The sequence below is a fragment of the Ctenocephalides felis genome, unplaced genomic scaffold, assembly GCF_003426905.1.
Source record: "Ctenocephalides felis isolate EL2017-DRISC unplaced genomic scaffold, ASM342690v1 CF-g0.4_SCAFFOLD_03571, whole genome shotgun sequence".
Classification (NCBI taxonomy): Eukaryota; Metazoa; Arthropoda; class Insecta; order Siphonaptera; family Pulicidae; genus Ctenocephalides; species Ctenocephalides felis.
This window is the reverse complement of record NW_020539725.1, coordinates 12,281,417-12,306,083: the sequence shown is the minus strand read 5'-3', so window position 1 is coordinate 12,306,083 and position 24,667 is coordinate 12,281,417. Positions and strand designations below refer to the sequence as shown.

The window sequence follows — 24,667 nt, the reverse complement described above, 5'->3', positions numbered from 1 at the left end:
CTTAGGTATGCCAAAATGTTCAGAAACCTTCAAAACGTCGAGAAATGCAAAAATTTTCATTTTTGATTTTCGGCCCATTGATTACTGTAACTACCCTACGAGAAGTTAATAATAAAAATCGACGAAAAAAATTTTTTCAACACTTTATTACAAGAAAACGGCCCGGCCGATCTCTACCAAAAACTAATCAGGTCGATTCCCAACCAATATCTTTCGAACGCTTTTTGAATTTTTAAATTTGAGTCAGAATTGCGGGCTAAAATGTGTACGAAAATTTATTCACTCTCATTCGATTCAGAATGGCTTGAAACGCCGAGAAAACGTAAAATTAGCGAATCGGATTTTTTTATGAAAACATAAACTACTCATTCGGGAAGTTAAAAATACAAATACAAATTTTGGTAACATTTCTATGGCTTCGTAGGAAGATTTATTAGACTGCGGCTCTTACGCGCTTCGATATCTTGTCTCTGAAACAGCTACGCCTGCGATAGCTTTGAAAAAAAAATCAAAATATTCACAATATATATATATATATATATATATATATATATATATATAAATTATTTCACTGTATAAAGAGTCAATAATACATTTAATTATAATGATTGATTACTTGATGAGATTTATTACTCCTTTAACTATTTCTGAGTTCACATAAATTTTATTCATGTAATTTAAATACAGAAAACAAAATTGTATGACTTCAACATATTACTTTCTAAGTAATTTAAATTTTGATAACTTGAATAAGCACTAAATATTATACAAGTTTTATGAAGGGTAGGAATAATTCTTATTTACATATTTTGATACAAGTTTTTTCATAAAATTTATATTGCATATTAAATTTAAAAACTATATAAATATAAAGGTTTTTATCAACCTTAAATTGATAAGTGTCTATAGATGTAGTTACTATTAAAAAATAGAATCATCATTCAAGTTTTGTAACTTTAATATAATCGAATAATTCAAAATATATCCCATGATTCAAATCAGGTTTAGCTTCTATCTTCTGTTTGAAAAATAATGACAATTTTGCACTATGTCACTGCAATAATGTCACAATCAAAAAATTTTAATATGTTACTATTTTATTAAAACTCCTACCCTTTGATTTTCGAGATTTAAAACATTTTGGACATTCATATTTCTGCTTATGACTATTCATATGTAATTGAAAAGATGCAAATTTTTCAAATTGCCTTCCACAGCAAACACATTTGAAAGGATTTGGTAATAACATATCAATTTCCCCTTTAACAAATTCTGTTGTCTCATCGTTACATTTGTAACAAACTAAAATTCGTTGATATTTGAAAAGGCTGCAATTGTTCTGTAAATCAGATTCATAAATAATTCTACAATCTTCACATACTTTCTTTGATCTAGATGTATGTTTGAGATCATGTATTTCTAAAGAACTTGGAACTTTAAATTTAGCACAGCACACTCTGCAATCGGTATATAAACTGAGCCCACCCTGTTTTTGATATTTTGTACAGATATCACAGTCAACATCAGATTCACTTTCAATAAATATAATATCTTTATTACCGCCCTTATTAATAGAATATGAGAACGCTGAGAACATTTTGAAACAATTCAAATCTGAAGTGGGTTCATTCAAGTCCACGTCCATAGTACTACAATTATTCATTTCTGTTGTGGCAGGTATTGTTTCTTCTGAGGGCTTCTTATATGACGCTGCACTGCCATTTTCATGTATTTTTTCAACTTTCTTCCATCTAATACCTGAATTATAATCATCTATTCTTAAAAATTGTGATTGTTTCGTACTACTATTCTTGGGTTGCTCTTTAGGACATATTTTGCTAATAGATTTCATTTGATTAACTTCCTCCAAACTTTGAGAAAATATTTCTTTATACACATCTAAACTTTCATTTGAAATTTTCTTGCATTTTAAGTTTGGTAGATCGAGATTCATTTCTGTTGGTGAAATTGATACTGAAAGCAGAAAAACAAACATTATTACTTTCAAATAGTCCAATTTAAACAGAGCAAAAAGTGTGAACTCTGATAGAATATATACATATATATATATATATATATATATATATATATATATATATATATATGCTGAGGGTGTTTAAATTTGATGTTGAAATGTCTGATTAATTTCTTGGAGGGCGTTACATCAAGTAAAAAATAAATAAAATGAAAATTGAAACATCTTTATTTTTCCATACATTTCAACGTAAAAGAAAAAGAGACGTTAGGAAAATTAATCTTGCCTTAGATGAGCTACATCTCGTTTATTTGATTCCTAAAAATATTTTATAAAGAAGTAATCACAGAAGTAGTCACACTGTCGCCTCGGATGTCGTCTAAGCAACATTTTATTCTTTACACTAATTGTAAGAAATTTATTCTAAAAATATATATATAATTGTTGATTTAAACTGACAAGAATTGCTCTATCAGTACTATTCCACTGAAGATGACATAGAATAATATGTTGACATGTCTAGAATACAATTTTTTAATTGATGTATTGCCCTGAACATCAAATTGTTTGAAATATTTTAACATATATACATATACATATACATATATATATATGATAGTTTTGTCGACGTTGATACATATTTGAAATAATTTTGCAGCCCAATCGTCAAATTAAAAAAAAAAATTAAATAGAAAAATGATTTATTCCATTAAACGTTTCGTAATAAGTAATCTAAAAAACATATTACATATAGAATATTACATATATGTATATATATATATATATATATATATATAATTGGGTAATTATAAAATTGGGTAAAAATTAAATCAAATATATACATATATTTATATACATACAGTGGTATCCCGACAAACAAGATTCGTAACCACTCTCATATGTTGAATCGTATAACATTGAATTGCCATTTATTCGTTCCAGCACTGTGGTTTTTTGAATATTAAAAATAAATTATTTTTATTAGTTTAATTTTTGTTTTTTCATGTTGATTCATGATATTGCGTATTAATAAAACGCGTATTCAACATATAACTGTATCAATCAATATTTATGTATAGTAAAAATGTCAAAGTTTGTAACTCGAATTTTGCTCGTATGTCGAAGCAACAAATCGCTCTTTTGACGACTTGTAAGTCGGAGTGTGTGCATATATATATAATACACCTAAGTCTGTTTTTACACGGTCTTTTTGTACACGGTTTGAAAATTGAATATTTTTAATTTTTTACACGATTTTATTCCATTTAGCACGATTTGAAATTTTATGTACTTAAATTTTTTTGTCAAATTTAATTTTTGCGATGTATGTTCATATCACAAAAAAGTACTTATGAAAGAAAAAAGTCTGAAACCATCGATAGTATCGATAGTTTGCGAACACTAGCTTAAAGATTTAAGTGAATTCCCCTTTAGCGCGTACAAACAATTTTTACTGGTCAAAGCAAATGTGAATAGCTCTAATTTAGGGGAATACCCTAAAAATTCTTGTTTTTCACTATTTTTAATTGGTTTTAGAGAGTAGGACAAATCACCCATTTTTGTATAAGATCAATGTCTTTTTTTACACGTTTTTTTTTTTACACGGCTTCTTCTGGAACCAATCTCCGTGTAAAAACAGACTTAGGTGTATATATATATTATATATAATGCACACACTCCAACTTACAAGTCGTCAAAAGAGCGATTTGTTGCTTCGAAAAATAAAATTATACATATATATATATATATATATATATATATATATATATATAATTTTATTTTTCTGAACTAAAAGTGCCCTTTTTTCTGAAGAAACTACTAGATTTCCATATTTAATGAAAAATTAAATAAATTAAGTAACAAAGGTGATGTCTATTTCAACAAAAACAAAATCATAAATAAAGTTATATTTGTATATATTTCTTGTGATTCACAAAATCATTTAGAAACGTATGTCTGAATTAAACCGAATAAAAATAGAATTAGAATTATTAATTAGAAACTACCCAACCCAATTTTTAGTTTAAGATTTGCAAATTATACAAAATGAAATATTTGATTAATTGCTTCAAAGTCCAACTGTGCTATTTTAACATAAAGCCGCAAAAGTTTACCATATATTCATTGATAACTTTCATTCCATATTAAGATAAATGAAGCCATACATGAAACAAACCTCCTGATTCTATATTTATCTTGTTTCTACTAATAAGCTCTTCGAGAACGGAATCTTTTTTAATGATACAAACAGCTTTGGATATTTTTTCATCAGCTGATATATATCTTTTGGTTTCTTGATTGTTACTAATAAACGCTTGATGTTTTGAATTTTCTTCATCGTCAGTATCTGATATATTTATGCACTCTGATTCATCATTTAAACATCTATCAACTGTGGATTCAGGTTTAGCAATCTGCAGGATTTTATTTTCTTTACTAAGAACTATAACATTTATACAAAATTCTAGATAATTGATTATTTTTATGCTAATTCTAAGCCTTTTATATTTACAAACCTTTAGCACTATCTATAGTATCAACTTCGGTATTATTCGATTTACTATTCATAGTATTGTTAAAATCAGATTCACATGTTCTTTCATCAACAACGTTTTCCTCAATAGCAGGAGTATTTGAATGATTTGCATAGTTATTTTCATTAGTGGATTCAGAATAAAGATCAAGTTTGTTATTATTTGTACTCGAAACTTGTTTGTCATCAGCAAAACTTGATGATACTGAAGCACCATAAAAGATCAAACAATGATCAAGATAAATAATAATACATTTTTATTTTATTTAAAAAAAAAACAATATTTATGCAAAATCCTAGTTTCTAACTAAAAATCTAATTTGGAATAAAAATGAAATTTCTAATATCTACAAACCTTTTTCACAACCTATAGTTTCTGTTCTGTTTATGTTCAAATTATTTGAAGAACTTGAATCTGCTTTAATCATGCTAGGGACAGCGTTCCCATTTGCTAATTTTTCACAACCATTATTTATGATGCTATCTACAAAATTTTGTATATGTGTCATTTCATCATATACGCACACTGCACCTGAAGACTCTGACTCCGCCTGCGACTGTGTGTCTGTGTCTTTTGTAGGTGCATCATGCTCTGAAACCGTTTCAGCGTTATATAAATATATCTTATATAAAATTAATTTACTTCTGAAAGGTCATTATTTACAAACCTTCATTTATAACTTTCTCATCCATGAGATTTAACAATTTTTCATTGTCTGAAATCATTTCTTTTGAATTTTTTGTTGATTCTGTTTTGTCACTTGTGCTCGCTGCTATTAAAGAGGCTTTGCTGACACCAATATCTAAATTTAAATTTAGATCTCTAATTATTACAAAAAAACATATATAAACAAAACCTGATCATTGCCCTTATCTCATATTTCTAAGAATCATAAAACAGTTTAAAACTGAGTTGCAAAGTTAAAATTATTTATTTCAAGAAAATGAGTGAATTTTAGAATTTCTGAAATTTTGAAATTTGCAGAAAAGCTTTTATATTATTTAAAAATTTGGGAAATTTGCAGAAAACTAAAATTTGATCAAAAATCAAAAATTTCTAAACTGCAAAACCTGTCTTCTTGTATGAGTTTTTTTGGAATTTTTTAAAAAAAATTCAAAAGTTTGTAACTTCCAAATCTGTCTTAGCTAAATGTGTTTTGAATCATTCTAATCAAATCATCCGTTCTCTTAAAAACTGCTATGTTTTGCACTCTTCGCTACGTATCTCCGAAACGGTTGGATTTACCTTGTCCAAAAATTAATTAGCAAATCTTCCCATTATAAGGAAACGAACGGTTTCTGATTCATTCTAATAGGATGATAGATGCTCTCAGGAAAAAAATTCTGCATACATACATTTTTTCCAAGGTATATCAAAATGTTCAGAAACATTTGAAATTTTTAACCTTTTTATAATTACAATAATTTACCCTACTTTACTATATTTTTTAAATTGAACCATAATCTACTTGTGCAAATTTAAAATATTCAATGCATGTACCACTACCAACCTTTATCATTTCCCTGTTCCATAGTTTTATCAACTTCATTTGATAAATTTTCATTAGCAATTTCAAGGTCCATGTTTAAATCATCATTTTCCTCAGTTGTATTTACTTCGACGGTACTTTGGATTTTCCTACATACAACGTTTTCTGAATCTTTGCCATCATTTATAAATTCAGATACAGATTTATGTAAACCGTCAGAAGAAACTGTAACACAAAGTATCATTTATTAGCTTGTCTATAAAAGTTTAAATAGACAATAAATATTATGTATTTCAAATTTAATTTTAAAATCATAGTATAGTATTGGTTTTCAAACCTTGCTCTCCATTAGCAACAGCAGTATTGTTAGTTGTATCCTCAAATAAACTATTCTCAGTGGTATTTGAATTATTTGCATTACTAGTTTCATTATTTGCTGCAGGTACGTCATCAATTAAACTTGGAACTTGCATCTGTCCACCTGAATTAGATACTAAATGTAAAATTAAAAACTTTAATCAGAATGATGAAAAGAAAAAATATACTCGAGAGTGCAGATGTACTCTTTTGATTTAATTTTTTTTCCCAAACCTTTGTCTGTGGTTTCTTCTTCATCATCAATTAATATAACATTTGTTGAACTTTGAATGTTATTTTGATTCACGTTGTTATTTACAGCTTCACTTTTATTTCCAAATGCATTTAATTCTTCTATGTGTATGGCTTGATTGTTGTTTCCTGCTTTCTCTGAAATAGTGGTTAGGTTTGTTATTATTGAAATTAAAAATGTTCATATTTTTAAATGTCACTCTGAATTTTCAACTAATGCACCTCTAAATTTTGCTGCATTAGAAATTGCAAGCTTTTCCAATGAGACATTTTGTTTAACAGTACGTGTTGAATTGTTTTTTTGAGTATTATCTTTGGATTTTTCATTAGCTGTTGCAATGCTCTTTTTATGTTCTATATCATTCATCTTTAAATCCTTGCTTAGAATATATACCAGACGAATATTTTGATCGTTTGTACTTGAAATATTTTCTTGAACCTCATTTTGATTGCCAGCAAGCTTTGGATTTTCTATAATTCTGCAAATATCTTCAAAATTTTCTGTAGTTCTTAAGGAATTTTCACTTTCTTGTACCAATTTAGGTTCTGAAACATATTGAACTTAAATTAAACAAATATGGTAAACATTCTACAATTTGACAGCATTGTAGGACAGTGATAGAATCCTAAAAGACTAATGATATAGAAACAAATAAATCTTAGTTTTGTATTTCATTTTCTCACATTAAAATCTTTAATGATTTTATAATTTTGTTTTATGATATACATTTTTTTGTTAATTCTATGTTCAGTATCAGACTGAAGTTCATGTCTAAGAAACTTATACATATGTGTATGATACTTTTATAACACGAACTCACTTTAACAGGGTCTCAGAATTGAGTATTCGTAAAATTACTGCACAGTAGATCAATAATCATTATAAATCTAGTGCAAAAGATACCATTTGATATTTTTCAATCAAGTCTTTACGCTCTATACTGAAAAAAGCCTAGACCTTTCGAACAGCTAGCCATATTTAATAAATATAGATCCTCAAATGAAATGAACACAAAATTTAAGAGACATTTTTATAAATGTTTGTTATATGAAGGAATTTATAAGGATCTTTTCACTAAAGGCAAGCAATCAAAAATAATAGGTTGTTTATAAATAAAATAGAGATTGGTAATAAATTATATAAAAATGTTCAGAGGATGAAAATATCTCGCCAAAAAGAAAACTGTCACTTTGAATAAAACGTACTTAATTAAATATTAATTAAATAACTTAAATTAAATATTATTTAATTAATTGAACATGTATTACTTCTTAAAAAAAGTTAGCAACATATTTATCTTTATCATAAATATATAAAATCAATTTTTTTATAATTTTAGGTACATAACCTGTCATTTTTAATAGCTCTTTGCTCCGTATAACAGGGTACCTTTTCAGAATGCAATTTCTATGATATACAAAAGACCCTATGTTATAGTTATGATGTTATATATATATATATATATATATATATATATATATACATAAGCAATAATAATAGTAAAACAATCGTACCTCTATTTTGAGTATAATTTGGTTTAGAGTCCAATTCATTTTTCTTTTGAGTTGTATATTTTCGTTTCGGTAATTTTTCAGAGCTAGAATCTGAACCTTTTCTTTTAATTATTTTTTTATTTTTGGGTAATGCTATTTCTCTCGAATCTTCATCTTTGCCAGATTCCAATGATTTCTCTGAATTTGAACAATGAGCTTCTTTTTGATCAGCATTTTCTGGAAACCTGCCATTTAACAAGTCTTCAGTAAAAGTAGCTAAAAATCTAACAAGAGGAGTATCTAATAAATCCATGACTGAAAAATATTTATTATTAACGACTGAAAAATATTTATTATTGCGACTTGCTGCGGCGTATTATCATTTTAAATAACAGTTAACAACACAAACTTAATTAATAACACAAACAAGTTTTATTAACTTTTTTGTTGATACACAGAACAATATTATTTATTTTCATTAGAAATAAATATTTTTATATCATTGTTTGACAGTTTTATTGTATACAAGCCGCACGGAACTTTATCGTAATAATGACCATTTTGTTGGCAACATTGTTTGTATGGCAAGATACAAATTATGCATAATATATCCATTAATGATTAAATAAACTTCTCAATACGTGTAAATAAAAATGAATATAATGAATAAAATGAACATGTAAATTTAGTAACATTTTCTACTATTTATTTAGAAAATGAATATTTTACTTTGCAGTTGCTCAGACTGTTTGTTTAAGATGCAAGAGTTTCATCAGTTTCATTCTGTGGCAAAATACTAAATAGTTATTTTTAATTGTTAAATAATTGATGCATAATTAATAATAATATGAGTTTACTAAAACATATAACTTATATTATATTATATATAGATATTAAAACTTCATATTATGTGCTGCCATCTTGCTTCTGAATTTACAAATATATTCTATTTTGTCGCCTCTGGCAACACTATTTCATTCCTACAGTTGGCTAACTTGTTTAAAACTAAATGAAAATGTTTGACAACAGACTTGATCAGTTGCTGTCAGTTTGCGGTTGTGGTCGGGTTGCTGCTTTTATACGTGATTTTAGTGCAAATATACTCTCATATATATTTTCCTTCGTTTATAAAATAATCGTGAGGATTTTCTGAAAACCGACTTTGAAATGTGTAATCATGTGTGACGTGATCTTGTTTTCAAGTGATATTGTCGTGTGACAAATGTTTTTCTTAGAAAATATATTTATGTTTGGATTGCATGCAGCATCCTGAAAATGACAGACGCTCTTCGTTCCAATGACGGTAAATAATAATAATTATTGAATTATAGATTTATCATTAAAGTGTTTAGATTTAAGAGAAAATTATTTAGTGAAAATTGCAATTGTGAAGGGGTGGTTTCTCAAAGATGAAATACGCTTGCGCGATATGCATGAGTCTTTAAGCTAAAAGTTATTTTTAGTTTCATTCATAAAATACGAGGAATATAAGTAATAAGCAATTAATTATTTTAGCATCCACAGTTTACATTGAACACAACTTGACGATAAATGTCTTAAATAAACATTTTTACCAAATAACGAATTTTAATTGCGTCATTATGGATTAATATTTCTTGACCTGCAATGTTATTCATATAAGAAACAATAATTAAGACTTACAATTTATTATTTCTTAACCCTACGAACTCTTTGTGCATATTATGAAAAAATCAATATTTTTGCCATGCTTTAAGCATTGTGTCGATCAGCTGGGCCGACGGCTTCGGTATTTTGTCTGGGGGATAATTTTGTACGTGCAATGTTCGAATATAATTAAAATAGTATACTTGTTTTTCAAAGTATTATTATACTTTTACAGTCATAAACAACTAATATTTATTATTAATTAATATGGAACCCATTACTTGAAAATGGTTTAATAATGAAATACGAAATTATGTGAGTTTAACACCCTTAACGTACTGTACTATCAATTAATATATTAAAACTAATTTATTATAAATTAGTTCTGTTCACTTGTTTTAAGATTTACTTTTCTCTGGTGTAGTCTTTTCAACAGGATTCATACTTGTGTGAAAATCAAAATTCCTGGAACTTCCCGTACCTTAATGAAATATACGAGGAATATTAAAGGTTTTCAAATAGATTATAATACTGTAACTTACATGTGTTAACAGAATACTAAATAAACAAAACTTAATCAATCGAATTAAAAAAAATGAAAGACGTTGTCTAATATTTTTATAAGAATTGTTAAAACTATTTATTTGAAGTATAAAAGTTTTTCGATATTCAAAAAATTTTTCCCCCAAACGCAATCGTTTCATCAACACAAGCAGAAAGTTTTTTGAATAATTCAAATCGGATGCTTAGTTCTCTCAAAAACTGCCATTTTTTGCACATTTAGCTCGGTATCTCCGAAACGGCTGGGCCTGCCTTTGCCAAAAACTAATCACCACTTCTTCCCGTCATTACGAATTGAATGTTTTTTTGGATAATTCAAATCGTATGCTCCGTTCTCTCAAAAACTCGATTTATATTTTCTGCACTTTTTACTCCGTATCTCCGAAATGGCTGGACCTGCCTTTTCCAAAATCTAATCAGCACATCTCCTTATGAATAGGAATCAAATGTTTTTTGAACCATTCAAATCGGTTGATCCGTGCGCCCCAAAACGTGAAAAATTGTATCCATTCACACACACACATCCATTTTTTCTGAGGTATGCCAAAATGTTCAGAAACCTTCGAAACGTGAAAAAATGTAAAAATTTTCAATTTCGATTTTTGGGCGATTACAATAACTTACCCTAAGGGAAGTTAATAAACTGGTGGTACATGGCATTGTGCCTTAACGAAAATTGGTGGTACTTCTCCCACTGCATTTTTTTTAGATTTTGAATCTTTTGAGAATTTTGAATTTTTTTACTAGCGGTTAGGCATTAGAAATCTTGATACAGAAATCATAGAAATATAAACAAAGTTTGTACATACTAATAAAATTTATAAAACATCTGATAAAATGATGTGCATATTTGCATGCAATTTTTTTAACAATTTTATCAGATCTTGGATTTTAAATCTCTCTAAAACTGAATTGTCATTAGTTGCTCTTTTGGCTCTCATGTATCTTATAAAAGGCTGGACCCGTCTTTGTCAACAACAACTAATCAGCACGTTCCCTCATCAATAGGAATCGAATGTTTTTTTAAATCAATTTAATCACTTGATCAGTGCTCTCGAATTCGTGGAGGCAAATTTGTATTTGCACATACACATACATATTGCACACACACACATGCACATAAAATCAGATATCTTTGAAACGTAAAAATTAGCAAAAATTTTCATTTTCGAGTTTTTGCGATTACTTTAACTTACCCTACGGGGAAGTTAATAAATTATATTAGTAGAAGTTTTACTAGTGTTACTTTTACTTTTAATAAATAATATAATTCAATCAGGGTGATTTTTAATAAGTTTTTATATTAAAAAATTGCAATATTATTAAAAAGTTTATGATTTCAATTACGATCTGTATATTATGGAGATATTTAGCAACTGTTTTTCATCTTTAGTTCAGCGTTTAGTTTGTTTGGACCAATGATAGACTTAAAAAAAATCTATTTACTTATATTAATTCTATTAAGTAATGAAATCTCAATAACATATTTATACAATTACCCTGAAAAATTATTTAACGCGTACGTTACAAATTTATTTATTTCAGCTTTCAGAATTGACTAAAGTATTTTTTTCAACCATGTGTTCAAATTCTTTAAGTTTTACATGTGCACTTAAGGACGATTTTGTACAATTTTTACCAGATAATTTTACCTGTTTTTGGTAAGGTCCATTTAATCTTCCGCAAACACTTGAAACATGTGTACAATGTGCTTAGAGTTTGTTCTTAGAAAACGAAGAGGACTTTCCGCTGATTGTGTGATTCATAGAAATCCAAGCGTTTCTCAAAACATAACTTGTTTCACTATTGCGATTCTAGGTAATTAATGGCTGGAGATACATTTATAAAATTGTGGTTCTGATGATTAATTTGCAAAAATAATCTTCGTAAACTTTAATAGGAGCTAGGTGGAAGTGGTGTTGTGGCATAAGGCAAGTTATGAGTTTCCTGATATGTATAAATTATTATGATGATAAGATTATTTTTTAGCTATTTAGATGGAAATGTAAACTATTTATTTCAAAAACAATGTTTTCGCATTTACTAAAAATAAATCAATGTGATATCCAATTGATATCTTTCATACAGATTTAAATATGTGTGATTGTATTAATTATACCATGTTTATAACCATGGTTCTCAACCTGAGAAGTGCGCCCCATCAGGGGGTGTACAACTATTTCCTATATGAAAAATGAACGAAAATATAATTATTTTTTAATTTCCCGAAGCAGAAGTTTGTTTTCATCAAAAAATCCGATTCGCTAATTTTGTTTTCTCTACGTTTCAAGCCATTCTGGATCGACTGAGACTAAATTTGTGGTTTTGTGTTGAAACGGCTGGACCGATTTCAAAAATTTAAAAGCCATTCGATTTATCTCGATGAGGACTAGCTTTTATCAATTTTGACGATCAGTCAATCCATTTCTTTTTAAATAACAGAAAAGTGAAATTTTTCTTGTCCACGTTCTAGCCCGCAATTTGGAATCGATTTTATAAATTCAAAAACCTTTCGAAAGATATTGGTTGGGAATAGTGCTGATTAGTTTTTGGTAAAGATCGGCCGGGCCGTTTTCTTGGAATAAAGTGTTAAACAATTTTTTTCGACGATTTTTATGATTTTTTTAACGGTAGATACCACAGTCCTATAGATCTCTACTATATTTTTGAAATTAACAGTTGAAAATTTTAATTTAATTGATTAAGTTAATTCTTACACATTTCGGGAAGTTCATGCCACATGATGGGTTATTGATTTGCTTATTTTTCTTATTTTTGGAAAGAAATTTGCTTACTTTTGCTGACGAAGGGGAGGGGGGGTCAATAATTGTAATAAATCTGCTTACGTAATACTTGAACGATCCCTAAGACTAAATGCCACTTTCAACTAGTTATGCATATTTTTATACAATATTGCAATTAATTTGTAGTCTGATAATATCAGTTCAGTATTTATGAAATAAAATTCTTGAAAATATTAAGGAGGCCTCAACATTTTTTTGTTTAGAACGGGGGACGGAGACGTTGCGAAAAAGGTTGGAAACCACTGAATTATAGTTAACGACCACATGCTGAAAGAGCGGCCAATTATTCCGAATTTCTATGATTTTTTATAATTAAACCAATTTTTGTTAGCCTCTAATACTTCATGATCGAAATATATAGTCTTCAGCTTACAAAGTTTCATTAAAATCTTAATATTAAAAAATTAACAATTACAAAGAAACGACTCGATTACCGAAAACCATTTTTGAATTATCAAAATTAGTTGTGTCACAATGATATTGTTCTTTATTTGCTCCTTACTCTTACTCTTGTTTAATATAATGTTATAACATAATATAATGTTTTTATTTTTGAATTAGAAAATTAAAGTTTTATAATTGATATTAATGATGCCAACCAAAAAGCTATTTTGTAGAATTAACTTAAGCTGTTTAAACACAAGCTTTATATAATATATTTCATACTATATATATAAAATAACTTTAAAGTAATACTTTGGTTTATTTAAGTTTCATTATTATTAAAATAATTAGATATAATACAATTTTATATATGTATATATAGTACACTAACTCATATTTCCAACATCCAAGGTGTATATCCTAAAAGCGCAAATTATTGGGGCGAATGAGCCAATTATTGCAAACTTTGATGAATTTTTATATTTGAACCACGTTTCATAAGCGTCTTTGAAAATTTCGTTAAGACCAAAGTATATGGCCCTCGGCGTACAAAGTTTTATTTTAATCCTTTTTTTTTTAACAAAGGCTCAACCGTTCCTTGCCGAAAACAAATCAGCAACTATTTAACTAATATATTTCGAACCATTTTTGCATTATCAAAATTGATTCAAGATTTTTGGTAACAACATGGATCAACAATTTTGCACTTAATTGATAATTTAAAAAAACGACTCGTAAATTGTTAAATAAAATTGACCAACGTGAATCCTTATAGAGTTTCATCAAAAGCATTTCAGAACATTATTCAATATAAATAATATTGTCTCGAATATGAATTTTGTAGATATATGAAAATTTAAGAATAAAGCCGAGACAAATTCCATGAATTTTGATAACTGTTTGTTTGATCTTAAAAATTTCAAAAAATCATAATATTTAGCTTAACTGTATTTGGATTTCTAGGTGGAAACTCGATAATGATTTTTCCAATATTACATATCAGATTACCACATGTATTGAGCTACAAAAACATTATATACTAGATCGCTATGTGCAAAGTATTTCTCCACAGATATATTTATATTAATTTATATAACATATTTGACAGAGTTAATAATTTAAAATGACATTAATTACAATTACAATTAATCGTGTTAATTCTTTGAAATAAATAATTTATGTTCAACATCCTTTATAGCATTGTGTTAGTAATGACCATGTTATAATTAATAGTTACAACTCTTAGGTTTTTTTTTTTGTTGCATGTTTAATGGTATCATTTAAAGAATCTAATGCAGGGGTAGAAAAGATTCTACAAGTTACTATAATGTAAGAAAAAATATGTTTATGAGTCAATTACATAATTTGGTCATTGATTATATTTATTTTGGTCGTAACATAACTTGAAATTATAATACATAAATCATTCCGATCTTATTTCTTTGCACAGTTTTAAATATAAATTATAATTGTTTAAATAATTATTTATTAGTGAAACACAAATACTTATTTTACTAAAAATAAAAGCGTTGTTTCAGAATAAATTTCTTAAAAAATTTCCAACGCGTGTATTTTATGTGATTTTCTCTAATAAAATATTTTTAAAGTAATTTTCTTGGAATTGGAAATATTCAATATGAATATTTTTTTTACAACATTAGGATAAATTTATAATTATTTTTAAATTTCAGATTATTGCATTATTTATTATTAATGATTGTTATTTATACTGGATTAAAAATCTTAGCCACTTTTAGACCTCATTTAATTATATTTTTTCCGGCAAATTAATTGAAACATTAAAAATTAATTCAAAGCAAGATTTGACTTTGAGTTGAATTGTTTAATTTTTTTGAATCTTTTGAAGGATTGACATTCATATGATAAATAAATTATATGAAAAACAGTATAAAAAAAACCTAATGACATAGTAGGAAGAATCGAATGTTTCTGCATATAAGCGGAGGATAGATTTGTAAGCTATATACATTATAATGATTTTTGAAATAGCTTTATCATCAGGATTGGATGTTATTTTGTTGTAATATTTTATTTGCTATTATAGAGTTTAGTAGAGTTATATTTTCAAGTGTAAACTGATATCACTACTGCTTATCATCAAGCTGTCCGAAACCCGGAATAGGAAACTCATAGTATATATTGAATACATATATATATATATATATATATATATATATATATATATACATATACGAGGTCTGTTCAAAAAGTACCCGGAATTACTAATAATTAAATTTCGCGGGTCTGGAGTGTCTGATTGTCAAATTTTTTTTTTATTGTGTTAGTATACATGCCCCTAAGCCTAAAGTATGATGAAATTTTCAGCTATATTCACTGTTTACTTTGTCTGTGGTAGTCGCTAAGGTTCGACGTGTTTTTCTGAGCTCGGCGATTTTTACAATGGAAGAATTGAAAAGTCAAAGAATTTGTATTAAATTTTGCGTAAAAAATGAAATGAAGTGTTGCAAAGTGCAAAAATTCACCAGATATGGCTCCGTGTGACTTTTTCCTATTCCCAAAGTTGAAGAGACCCATGAAAGGACGGCGGTTTTCCTCGATTGAAGAAAATCGCTGAGAGTGCTCAAGGACATATCAAAAAGTGAATATCAAGGGTGCTTCGAAAATTGGAAAAAACGCTGGCATAAGTGTATTATATCTGGGGGGGACTACTTTGAAGGGGACCACATTAATGTAGACGAATAAATAAATATTTTTTTGAAAAAACGAAAATTCCGGGTACTTTTTGAACAGACCTCGTATATATATATATATTTATATATATATATATATATATATGTATATATATACTATAGTCTGCAGCAGGGCTTCTAAAACTTTTGTCCTTTGCAACCCCATTTATGATTGCAAGTTTCTTGACGACCCCACATATATAAAAGAAATTAATATCTCTAGATGATATATTTATTAGATAACAATATGCATATGTATACATATACATAAGAAAATATATAGTATATATAGAATTTGATGTAAAACATACAAAAATCTAGACTTAAAATCATTAAATCAAATAAATATTTGACATTAAAATATCTTCGACCCCAGATTTTTTTTACGCCATCCAATTTGGGCGGCCCATGGTTTAAGGATCCCTGGTCTATGGTATATATTTATTGTACTTAGTTAAACTTATATTATAGTATATAGTATAAGTTTAGGTTCGGATAAAATGATTTTAAATATAAAGTTATAGCTTGTTGGTGGATTTTTGGTACAGGATTGGTCTAGGAACTTTAGGATCGAGTTTTCTATTTCTGTTCTGGACAGCTTGATGATAAGCAGTAGTGATGTTAGTTTTTTCTTGAAAATTTATTTCTAATTTTGCTTTAAATGAAATAGCCTCTAGAAAAGATCGAAAATAAGAATAATTTCACCAAAAAGAGAGTCTCCATTTACTGAGTTTTCTTTTTTTATTGTTATATATATTTATTTTTATTAATTGAACATCGATCGAGACTTATGGGTTCTATGTGATGAATTACTTTTTTGTAGATGGCAACCCAAACAGTTGCCCTATCTCTTTAATGATTTTCATTACAATTACTGTAATAAAAACAATGCCGGGCATGTTTTTTTCATTTGGAATTTTATGGCTATTTACATTTTCAAGTGAAAACCATCACTACTGCTTGACATCAGGCTGCTCGAAACAAGTATCGAACTTGGGATCTTTAGTTCTTACCTACGAGATAGCCTTCTGTTTAAATATAAAAAACGTGTAAGGTCACCGAAAATGGCTAAAATCGAATAGGTCAGATTTAACTCTTACTCTATTCTTTAATGTTGCATTTCATTATTGAAGAATGTTTTCAAACCCTGTTTTAAAACACTAAGGAAATTGAAATTCTTTTAGTATGACGTTAGCTCTCGATTCTGAGTAACCTCTGAACGAAAAATTCCTTTCACTTTAATACCCTGAAACGGTACTTATTATGGCATTCTTTAAAATTTATAAATAAATCACGCACTTTTGACTTTAAGTTAAATTACTGGCGTAAGATTTACGATCATTTAGCATTGGTCATGGACGCTTTCAATATAATAACAAAAAATGAGACCCCGATTAGTAGAACAGGATTCAAATTACATGTATAGAACTTTATAAATATTATTTGAATAGACAGTATTGTATTGATAATTTAAAAAAAAAGTCTATTAATTTTTAAAACTTAAATCACTTGCCGTAACTTTTCATTTATTTTTTTTATTTCAAAACAATATATATATATATATATATATATATATATTGTGATTCACTTCGATATGAAAATATTTTATTTACAATTAATAGTTCAATGCTCGAGTTCGTTTAGTGAACAATATATAAATAAATCTAATTTAATACTTCCATATCAAAATCTACTGACAATAAATTTTTTGATTTTTTTTAATATCTAATCTGCGATCCAAATGCTAACAATCATCAATTCTTTAAGAACGTTCAGTCACCATTTTATCTTCATAATACGGATTATAGCATTTGAACAATTTATTTACTTTGAAGTCATCAATGTAAACAATGAAAAGAATAAAAATAAGACATAGCGATGAGTAACATCCACGAAAAAAACATTTCACTAATTCAAAATAAATACTATTATTATTTTAAACCCGAGAATTTCATTGCTAAATATACACTTTAGTAAAAATAAATTATGTTTTAAAAGTGTGGGAATGAATAAATACTTTTTGCTTTTAATGGTTTTCTAAATGTTTCTCAAGAAAATGACACAGAAAATGTATTTTGCTACGTTTTTGTGAAATATAATGCTTAAAATTGATTAGAAAGTTAATATATTTAAGCTTACTGTTGTTCCAGAAAGAAATTGGTTTCTATTACATCTGCAAATAAAAATTAGCTCTATAAAATTTATTGTTTTATATTTATAAGCTCGAAATCGTGATTTCATGTATTTTGCAGAAATATGTGGAACATTTTAAGTGGCATTTGAGTGGTAAATAATTGACATGATCAATAAGAATTGAGATTTAGCAACTTTTAAAATTATGACGATACAACTTTGAAATTTCGGCACAGCCCATTATTCCAAACTTGAACGAATATTTATAATTAAACCTTTTTGTAGGCCCACAACATTTTTGAGTATTAGTTTCGACCAGGGCTTCCCAAAGTGGTCCATGACAACTTGACAACATTCAAGAGGTCCACGCCAGTGAAAAAAAAACTGGGGTCCATGAAATGAAAATCAGGGTTCACGGCAGTGGATCACAATACACCACGTTAATATCTATTTATTTGTATTATACTATACATAAATAGAATACCATCTAAATCATAAATAGAATTGAAAAATAAATAGAAATATTGTACTTTTTTCCATACATATGTTTAATTTGTATCATAAATAGTCATTCGATTTGTGGTCACAATATAATTGAGCTTGTAAATACCCAATTTGATGACTATTGAAAGCCTTGGCAATATTCTTTACGCCCTTTGTGTAACTTTCATAGTATTTGATAGTTGTAAAATAGCGATCTTATAACCAACAAAAGATGCAGATTGGAACATTATCCAGAAGATGTAAGATTAAACCTTACGAAATGGTTGCCAAATGTTGATAATTTAACGTTTACTTTTTGCTTACTTTGTTTTTTATTATTAATAACTTTCCGTAGGGTAAGTTATTGTAATCGTCCAAAAATTGAAATTGAAAGTTTTTACATTTCTTCACGTTTTGAAGATTTCTGAACATTTTGGCATACCTCAGAAAAATGGATGTGTGTGTATGTATGTTTGTATGGATACAATTTTTCGTCCACGTTTTCGGGCGCACGGATCAACCGATTTGAATGGTTCAAAAAACATTCGATTCCTATTGATAGGGAGATGTGATGATTAGTTTTTGGCAAAGGTATGTCCAGCCGTTTCGGAGATACGGAGCAAAGCATGCAGAAAATTGAAATCGAGTTTTTGAGAGATTGGAGCATCGGATTTGAATGATCCAAAAAACATTTAGTTCGTAATGACGGGAAGAAGTGGTGATTAGTTTTTGGCAAAGGCAGATCCAGCGGTTTTGGAGATACAGAGTTAAATGTGCAAAAAATGGCAGCTTTGAGAGAACTAAGCGTCCGATTTGAATAATTCAAAGAACTTTCTGCTTGTTTTAACAAAATAATTGCTTTTGGAAAAAAATTGTCTCAATTTTTTTTTTAAAAAATTTTTTTTCACATAAATTTTATTTTGTATATCGGAAATAATTCAGATTTTAATTGTATTTCTGACTAAATTCTAATATACTTTAAACAATTATTTTCTACTTTGCAATTCAGTTTATATAATTCTTATAAATATTAGACAATGTTACAGTATTTATTTATAATAATCTGTTAGAAAACATTTAATATTCCTCCAACATTTTGTTACGGTACGGGAAGTTCCAGCAATTTGCCTTAAGGCACGATGCCATACACACGAGACACGACTATACAATATTTTCACTAAATATTCAATTATAAACTTTAGTACAGTAAGAAATTTATAAAAAAATGGATATTGGGTAAATAGTGGCCAAGGGGTTCACGGCGTAAGCCCAAGGGGTTCACGGCACATAAAAATTTGAGAAGCTATGGTTTAGAGCCTGAACACTGATAGTGACAAAAAAAATAACAATGAATAATTACGAAAATACAGCCCGGGGGATTTTCGCCAAAAACTAATCAGCACGCTCCTGATTTTGAGAAAACGTCGACGTAAGGTCATATTTTGGTTTATATACATGCTATTTCCAATCTTCCGAAATGACTTGGAACGTCGAGAAAACAAAATTAACAAGTCGGATTTTTTGGCGAAAACATAAACTCCCTTCAGTGGATGTCGCTTTTTTCTATCTCGTCAATTTTCGTATATTTCGTATGAATACAATCTCTAAAAAATTTTAATTCAAAATTCGAATCAGTTAATGATACTAATGTTGTTAATTGATACCATCTCGAGCTATCTTAGCTACAGAATATGATTGCATACTACTATGTAAAGTCACGACAAGATTTAGATCTGGATCAGAAGATAACGATTTTTATGCGAAATCAATCATTAAGTAATTCATATTTAATGAAATCGATATCGTGGTACAGATAAATGAAATATATCATATATCAAACTTAATAACTCACGATCCAGGTCGCCTTATAAAATCGAACTATAAAATCTATAACTCGAACAATAGCACAGTTCAATTCTTTAGATATCTTTGGAGAACCGAGGAATATGATCCGCTTACAAATCGTTCCTCGTTACTCACCATGAATACAAATCTTTTCGATTTAATATATTGTCAAGATACGCGCCGATTGTTATTTTATTATAAAAAGCTGTGACGCAACCAGATCGCCTTTTTGTCGACCGGTTGACAGCTGGTGAATGGCCTGATGGCCTGGCATTTTATTTGTATGTATTTTTTTTGTTTTCGGATCGCGATGCAGTGATACTTTGCTTTGACCATATGCACGCACATGTATAATGCGGGCGGCGATGGACTAACCAAACGGAGAGAGTTTTGGATTGTCAAAGAGCATTTCTAGGAAAGGATACTTAAATGAAATTTGATTGCTCAACTAAATAAAATTTAATTGCTTAACCTACAAACACTTCTGTACCCGCGTGTTTGCTTTGTGATGGATCGCTTGCTTTCGATAGACTGACAGATTATTTGGAAATAAAATTTAGACACATTGATTATTTTGCTTAATTTTAAGAAGTTATAATAATCGCAAAAAATCGAAAATGAAAATTTAAGCATTTCTTTACGTTTCAGGGGTTTCTGAACCTTTTGGCATATCTTACAATTATAAAATATAGATGTATGCGTGTATAAGTTGATTTTTTACGACGATTTCGAGAGCACAGATCATCCGATTTAAATTATTCAAAAACCATGTGCTGATTAGTTTTTGGCAAATTCGCCGTATCGAAGGTACGGGATGAAAAGTCCAAAATATTGCATAGTTAGTTATTGAAGAGAACGGAGCTAATGAAGAATTTGAGTCCGATTTTATTCATTCAAAAAACATTTTACTTACATTGACGAAATGAAGAATTGATTAAATTTTTGGGAAGACAGGACCAGCGGTTTTAGAGATCCAATAAAAAAAAAGTTAAAGAAAATGCCATTTAGCGATGAAAAATTATCGTTAGACATATGAACTTTAAATTATCAGATATTTTATAGAGATTTTAATAATAAGTATAAATTTTGTTTATATTTATTTTTATGGGTTTCGTACTAATTATAGAATTCATAATGTTTAACCGTTAGACTGCGACGCGGCGCTTAAGCGATTCGATATATCGTCTCTAAAACAGCGCTAAATTGAAAAATATTCAAAACTTTCAAAAAAGTTGTTTTTTTTTTTCAAGTTTTAAAAAAAATTCAATATTTTCGTAATATTGCTTTAAAAAGCTAATAAAACTTAAAAAAAATTTAAACTATGGGAGGTTCGTGCAATTTGTCTTAAGGGGCCGTTCAAGTATTACGTAAGCACTATAGGGGGGCGGGGGGGTTATTGATTTGCTTATTTTGCTTATTTTTGGTAAGAAATTTGCTTACTTTTGATGACAAAGGGGAGGGGGGGGGTAAATAATTGTAATAAATCTGCTTACGTAATACTTGAACGATCCCTAATGCACGATGCCATGATGCACTAGTTTTTTCTCAAAGCAAAAAAGCAAATATTTTTATTTGATGCTTTTAAACGTTTTTGTGTTATTCTCAAACCAAACTCATAATATAATTTAGATGTTTTTCTCTGATTTGTGTATTATCTTAACAAATAAAAATATTAAGTCTAATTTAATGTTTTACCCACATAATATAACATATTCAGTACCTTAAATAAAACCGTACCTTGCATTAAAGTGATTGATATGTAAATATATTTTATGGTTGTTGTTAATGTTTTTTCTGTATTATTATTCATACCATAAATTACAATAATTTACAGAGTTTTGTCTTATCAGGTCGTTTGTAATATGACCTTAGTGCATTCATCAATATGAAAGAGCAATGTTTACTATATCATATGAAATTACTTAAGAAAGCTTGTTAAGATCATCAGCCTTATAATCATGTAAAGTTTCATCAAAATCATCGATTTTTTAAAACAATTTATTACTGGATGATTTTTACCAAAAAGTAATCAGCGAAATTAAAATGGATAATTAAATATGGAAAATCATTCTTTAAAGTATATCGACGAAAGGTAAAATTTTGGCTCACATACTCCATACTTGTACACATAGGAAACACACTTGTTTTTTTTTTCAATTTATGTGTGAACTGGTTCAGAATGACTTGAAACGTCGAGGAAACATAAAATTAGCAGATCGAATTATGTTCTCCTTCGTGAAGGTAAACTAAACACTACAATTTAATAAAGAAGAGGTAGATGATACGAATATGATTCCTTTTCGACTTGATAATGATAACCCCATATTTATTATTATTTGAAATGTATTTTTTTAAACTGATAACTATTTAGTCGATTGTGGTTGTTTTTAAACATTTTGTTATAAAAGAAGTTGCAGGAAATAAAAAACTATTTTGTTAAAAGAATTATTTATTATTGTAACTGTTTTTTATTTCTTTTATTAATTACAATCTGTCTTATACAAAAATAATTCGATAATTTTAAGGATGTATGATCTTTTAAACATTGATAAATAAATGAATTTAAATTGTTGTCATATAAAGAGAAATTAACAAAAAAAAAACAAAAAAATTAAAAAAAATAATAATAACAAATAATTAACTAAATAAGTATACTATAATAATTCATCGAGTGGGCGCTTTCTAAGTCGTTCTATGCCGTTCTTCTTCAATAGTTTTCTGGCCTGGCAATGAATGGGTGGTTTATTTATTGTAACTTTGAATATGAAATTTCATTTGTTTCTATGAATTTTATATTTCTCTTTCTGTTGGCTGCATTTCATTTCTCATAGATTATCTGCATCAGCATTGTAGTTTACCATTGACTAACCGAATAATTTTCGAACTTTTATAAATATTAATTAATTATTAAAGTCTACCTACCTTTGAGTACCTGACTGCGCCAAGGTTGCATGCGTGGGATAAGTTAATATGACAAAACTAATAAATCTTTGAAGAGCCGCGATGCCCTATAGGGAATAGAAAGCATGTCAGAGGAGAAATGATAGAATTATTATCCAGAATGCATCTTGTGGGTGTTATTATGTCTCTATTTATATCTCGAGCTTGTTATAAATTTTAGTATCGCGTACTTGACATTTATTATCGATGGAATTTATAGATCGCATTTGACTATTGTTGGAGGATAGTAAAATTCAATCTTATTATTGATAGTTTTGTTCTCTTATGCATGAAAATTTTCATATGGTACCAATAAAGGTCCACTTAAGGGCAACCCCTGTGTTCTCTTGAAAATATACATTGAAAAATATTACAATTAAAAAAACTACTTTAGTGTTATCTTCTGATAGCGATCAAAAATTGATACAAATATATTTAGTATTTTGTTGAGGCAATGGATGAATTGCTTTCTGATAGAGTTCTTACTAGGGTTTATACAAAAACCGACATTTCAGGAAACCGGTTTTCGAATTTTAATTTCACTAAAAAACCGGTTTTAACCGGTTTTCGAATTTTATATGGAAAATAAATTTTTTCTCGAACATTTTGTAATGTATCCGCAAATTTAGTGTAATTTGGAACACTATTTGACACTATTTGACTGAATTTATTTATTGTTCAATTTTATAGATAGTAAACAAAATTATTTTAATTTTATTTAGTAGAACTAAAAAATAATAGTTTGTCTTGATTAAATAACTTTGAAAATAATTATTCGTATACATGCATCATTTTCACATATAAGAATGAACATATTTTTATGGTAGTGAAAGGAAAGTTTTCGAATAAATAGAAATAATACATTTCTAAAAAAAAAAAAAAAAATCATTAAAAAAAATAAATAAAAAAATATTAGATTCATTTTGATACATACTTTTTAATATCAATTTTAGTTTTAAAAACAATTAAGCGAAACTCGTATTGTCTGTTCCAAGTAATTTTAATTAATTAATTTTAAACATTCTAATTGTTTTTTTGTTTAATAAAATAAGATTTCAAAAAACTTAGAACGTCTATCG

The 24,667-nt window shown here is 27.9% G+C and overlaps 2 protein-coding genes across 2 annotated transcripts in view; one reads left to right on the top strand and one right to left on the bottom strand.

Moving 5' to 3' along the window:
* Window positions 1-1,046: 1,046 nt before the first annotated feature.
* On the bottom strand, window positions 1,047-8,532 carry LOC113385634 (dentin sialophosphoprotein-like). The gene is made up of 11 exons (XM_026623483.1): window positions 8,123-8,532; window positions 6,830-7,153; window positions 6,590-6,745; window positions 6,336-6,479; window positions 6,020-6,223; window positions 5,177-5,311; window positions 4,864-5,100; window positions 4,492-4,713; window positions 4,152-4,418; window positions 1,114-1,974; window positions 1,047-1,054 (listed from the first exon to the last, which is right to left on the bottom strand). The coding sequence occupies exons 1-11, from the start codon at window positions 8,412-8,414 to the stop codon at window positions 1,047-1,049; spliced, it is 2,850 nt and encodes a 949-aa protein (XP_026479268.1). The 5' UTR covers window positions 8,415-8,532.
* Window positions 8,533-9,158: 626 nt separating this feature from the next.
* LOC113384455 (myosin-VIIa-like) overlaps window positions 9,159-24,667 on the top strand; it is an 81,048-nt gene continuing 65,539 nt past the window's right edge. Inside the window, 1 exon segment of the mRNA XM_026622167.1 lies at window positions 9,159-9,404. Coding sequence (XP_026477952.1) covers window positions 9,377-9,404 — 28 coding nt within the window. The 5' untranslated portion in view covers window positions 9,159-9,376.

What these genes read in the sequence shown, in the direction of transcription:
- LOC113385634 (XM_026623483.1), bottom strand. Translation starts at nt 8,414, where the DNA reads ATGGATTTATTAGATACTCCTCTTGTTAGATTTTTAGCTACTTTTACT. An exon ending in TGTTGCTAATGGAGAGCAAG is followed by an intron (nt 6,224 to 6,335) that starts GTTTGAAAACCA and finishes TTTGTGTTACAG; the next exon opens with TTTCTTCTGACGGTTTACAT. An exon ending in TACTATAGATAGTGCTAAAG is followed by an intron (nt 4,419 to 4,491) that starts GTTTGTAAATAT and finishes TAAATGTTATAG; the next exon opens with TTCTTAGTAAAGAAAATAAA.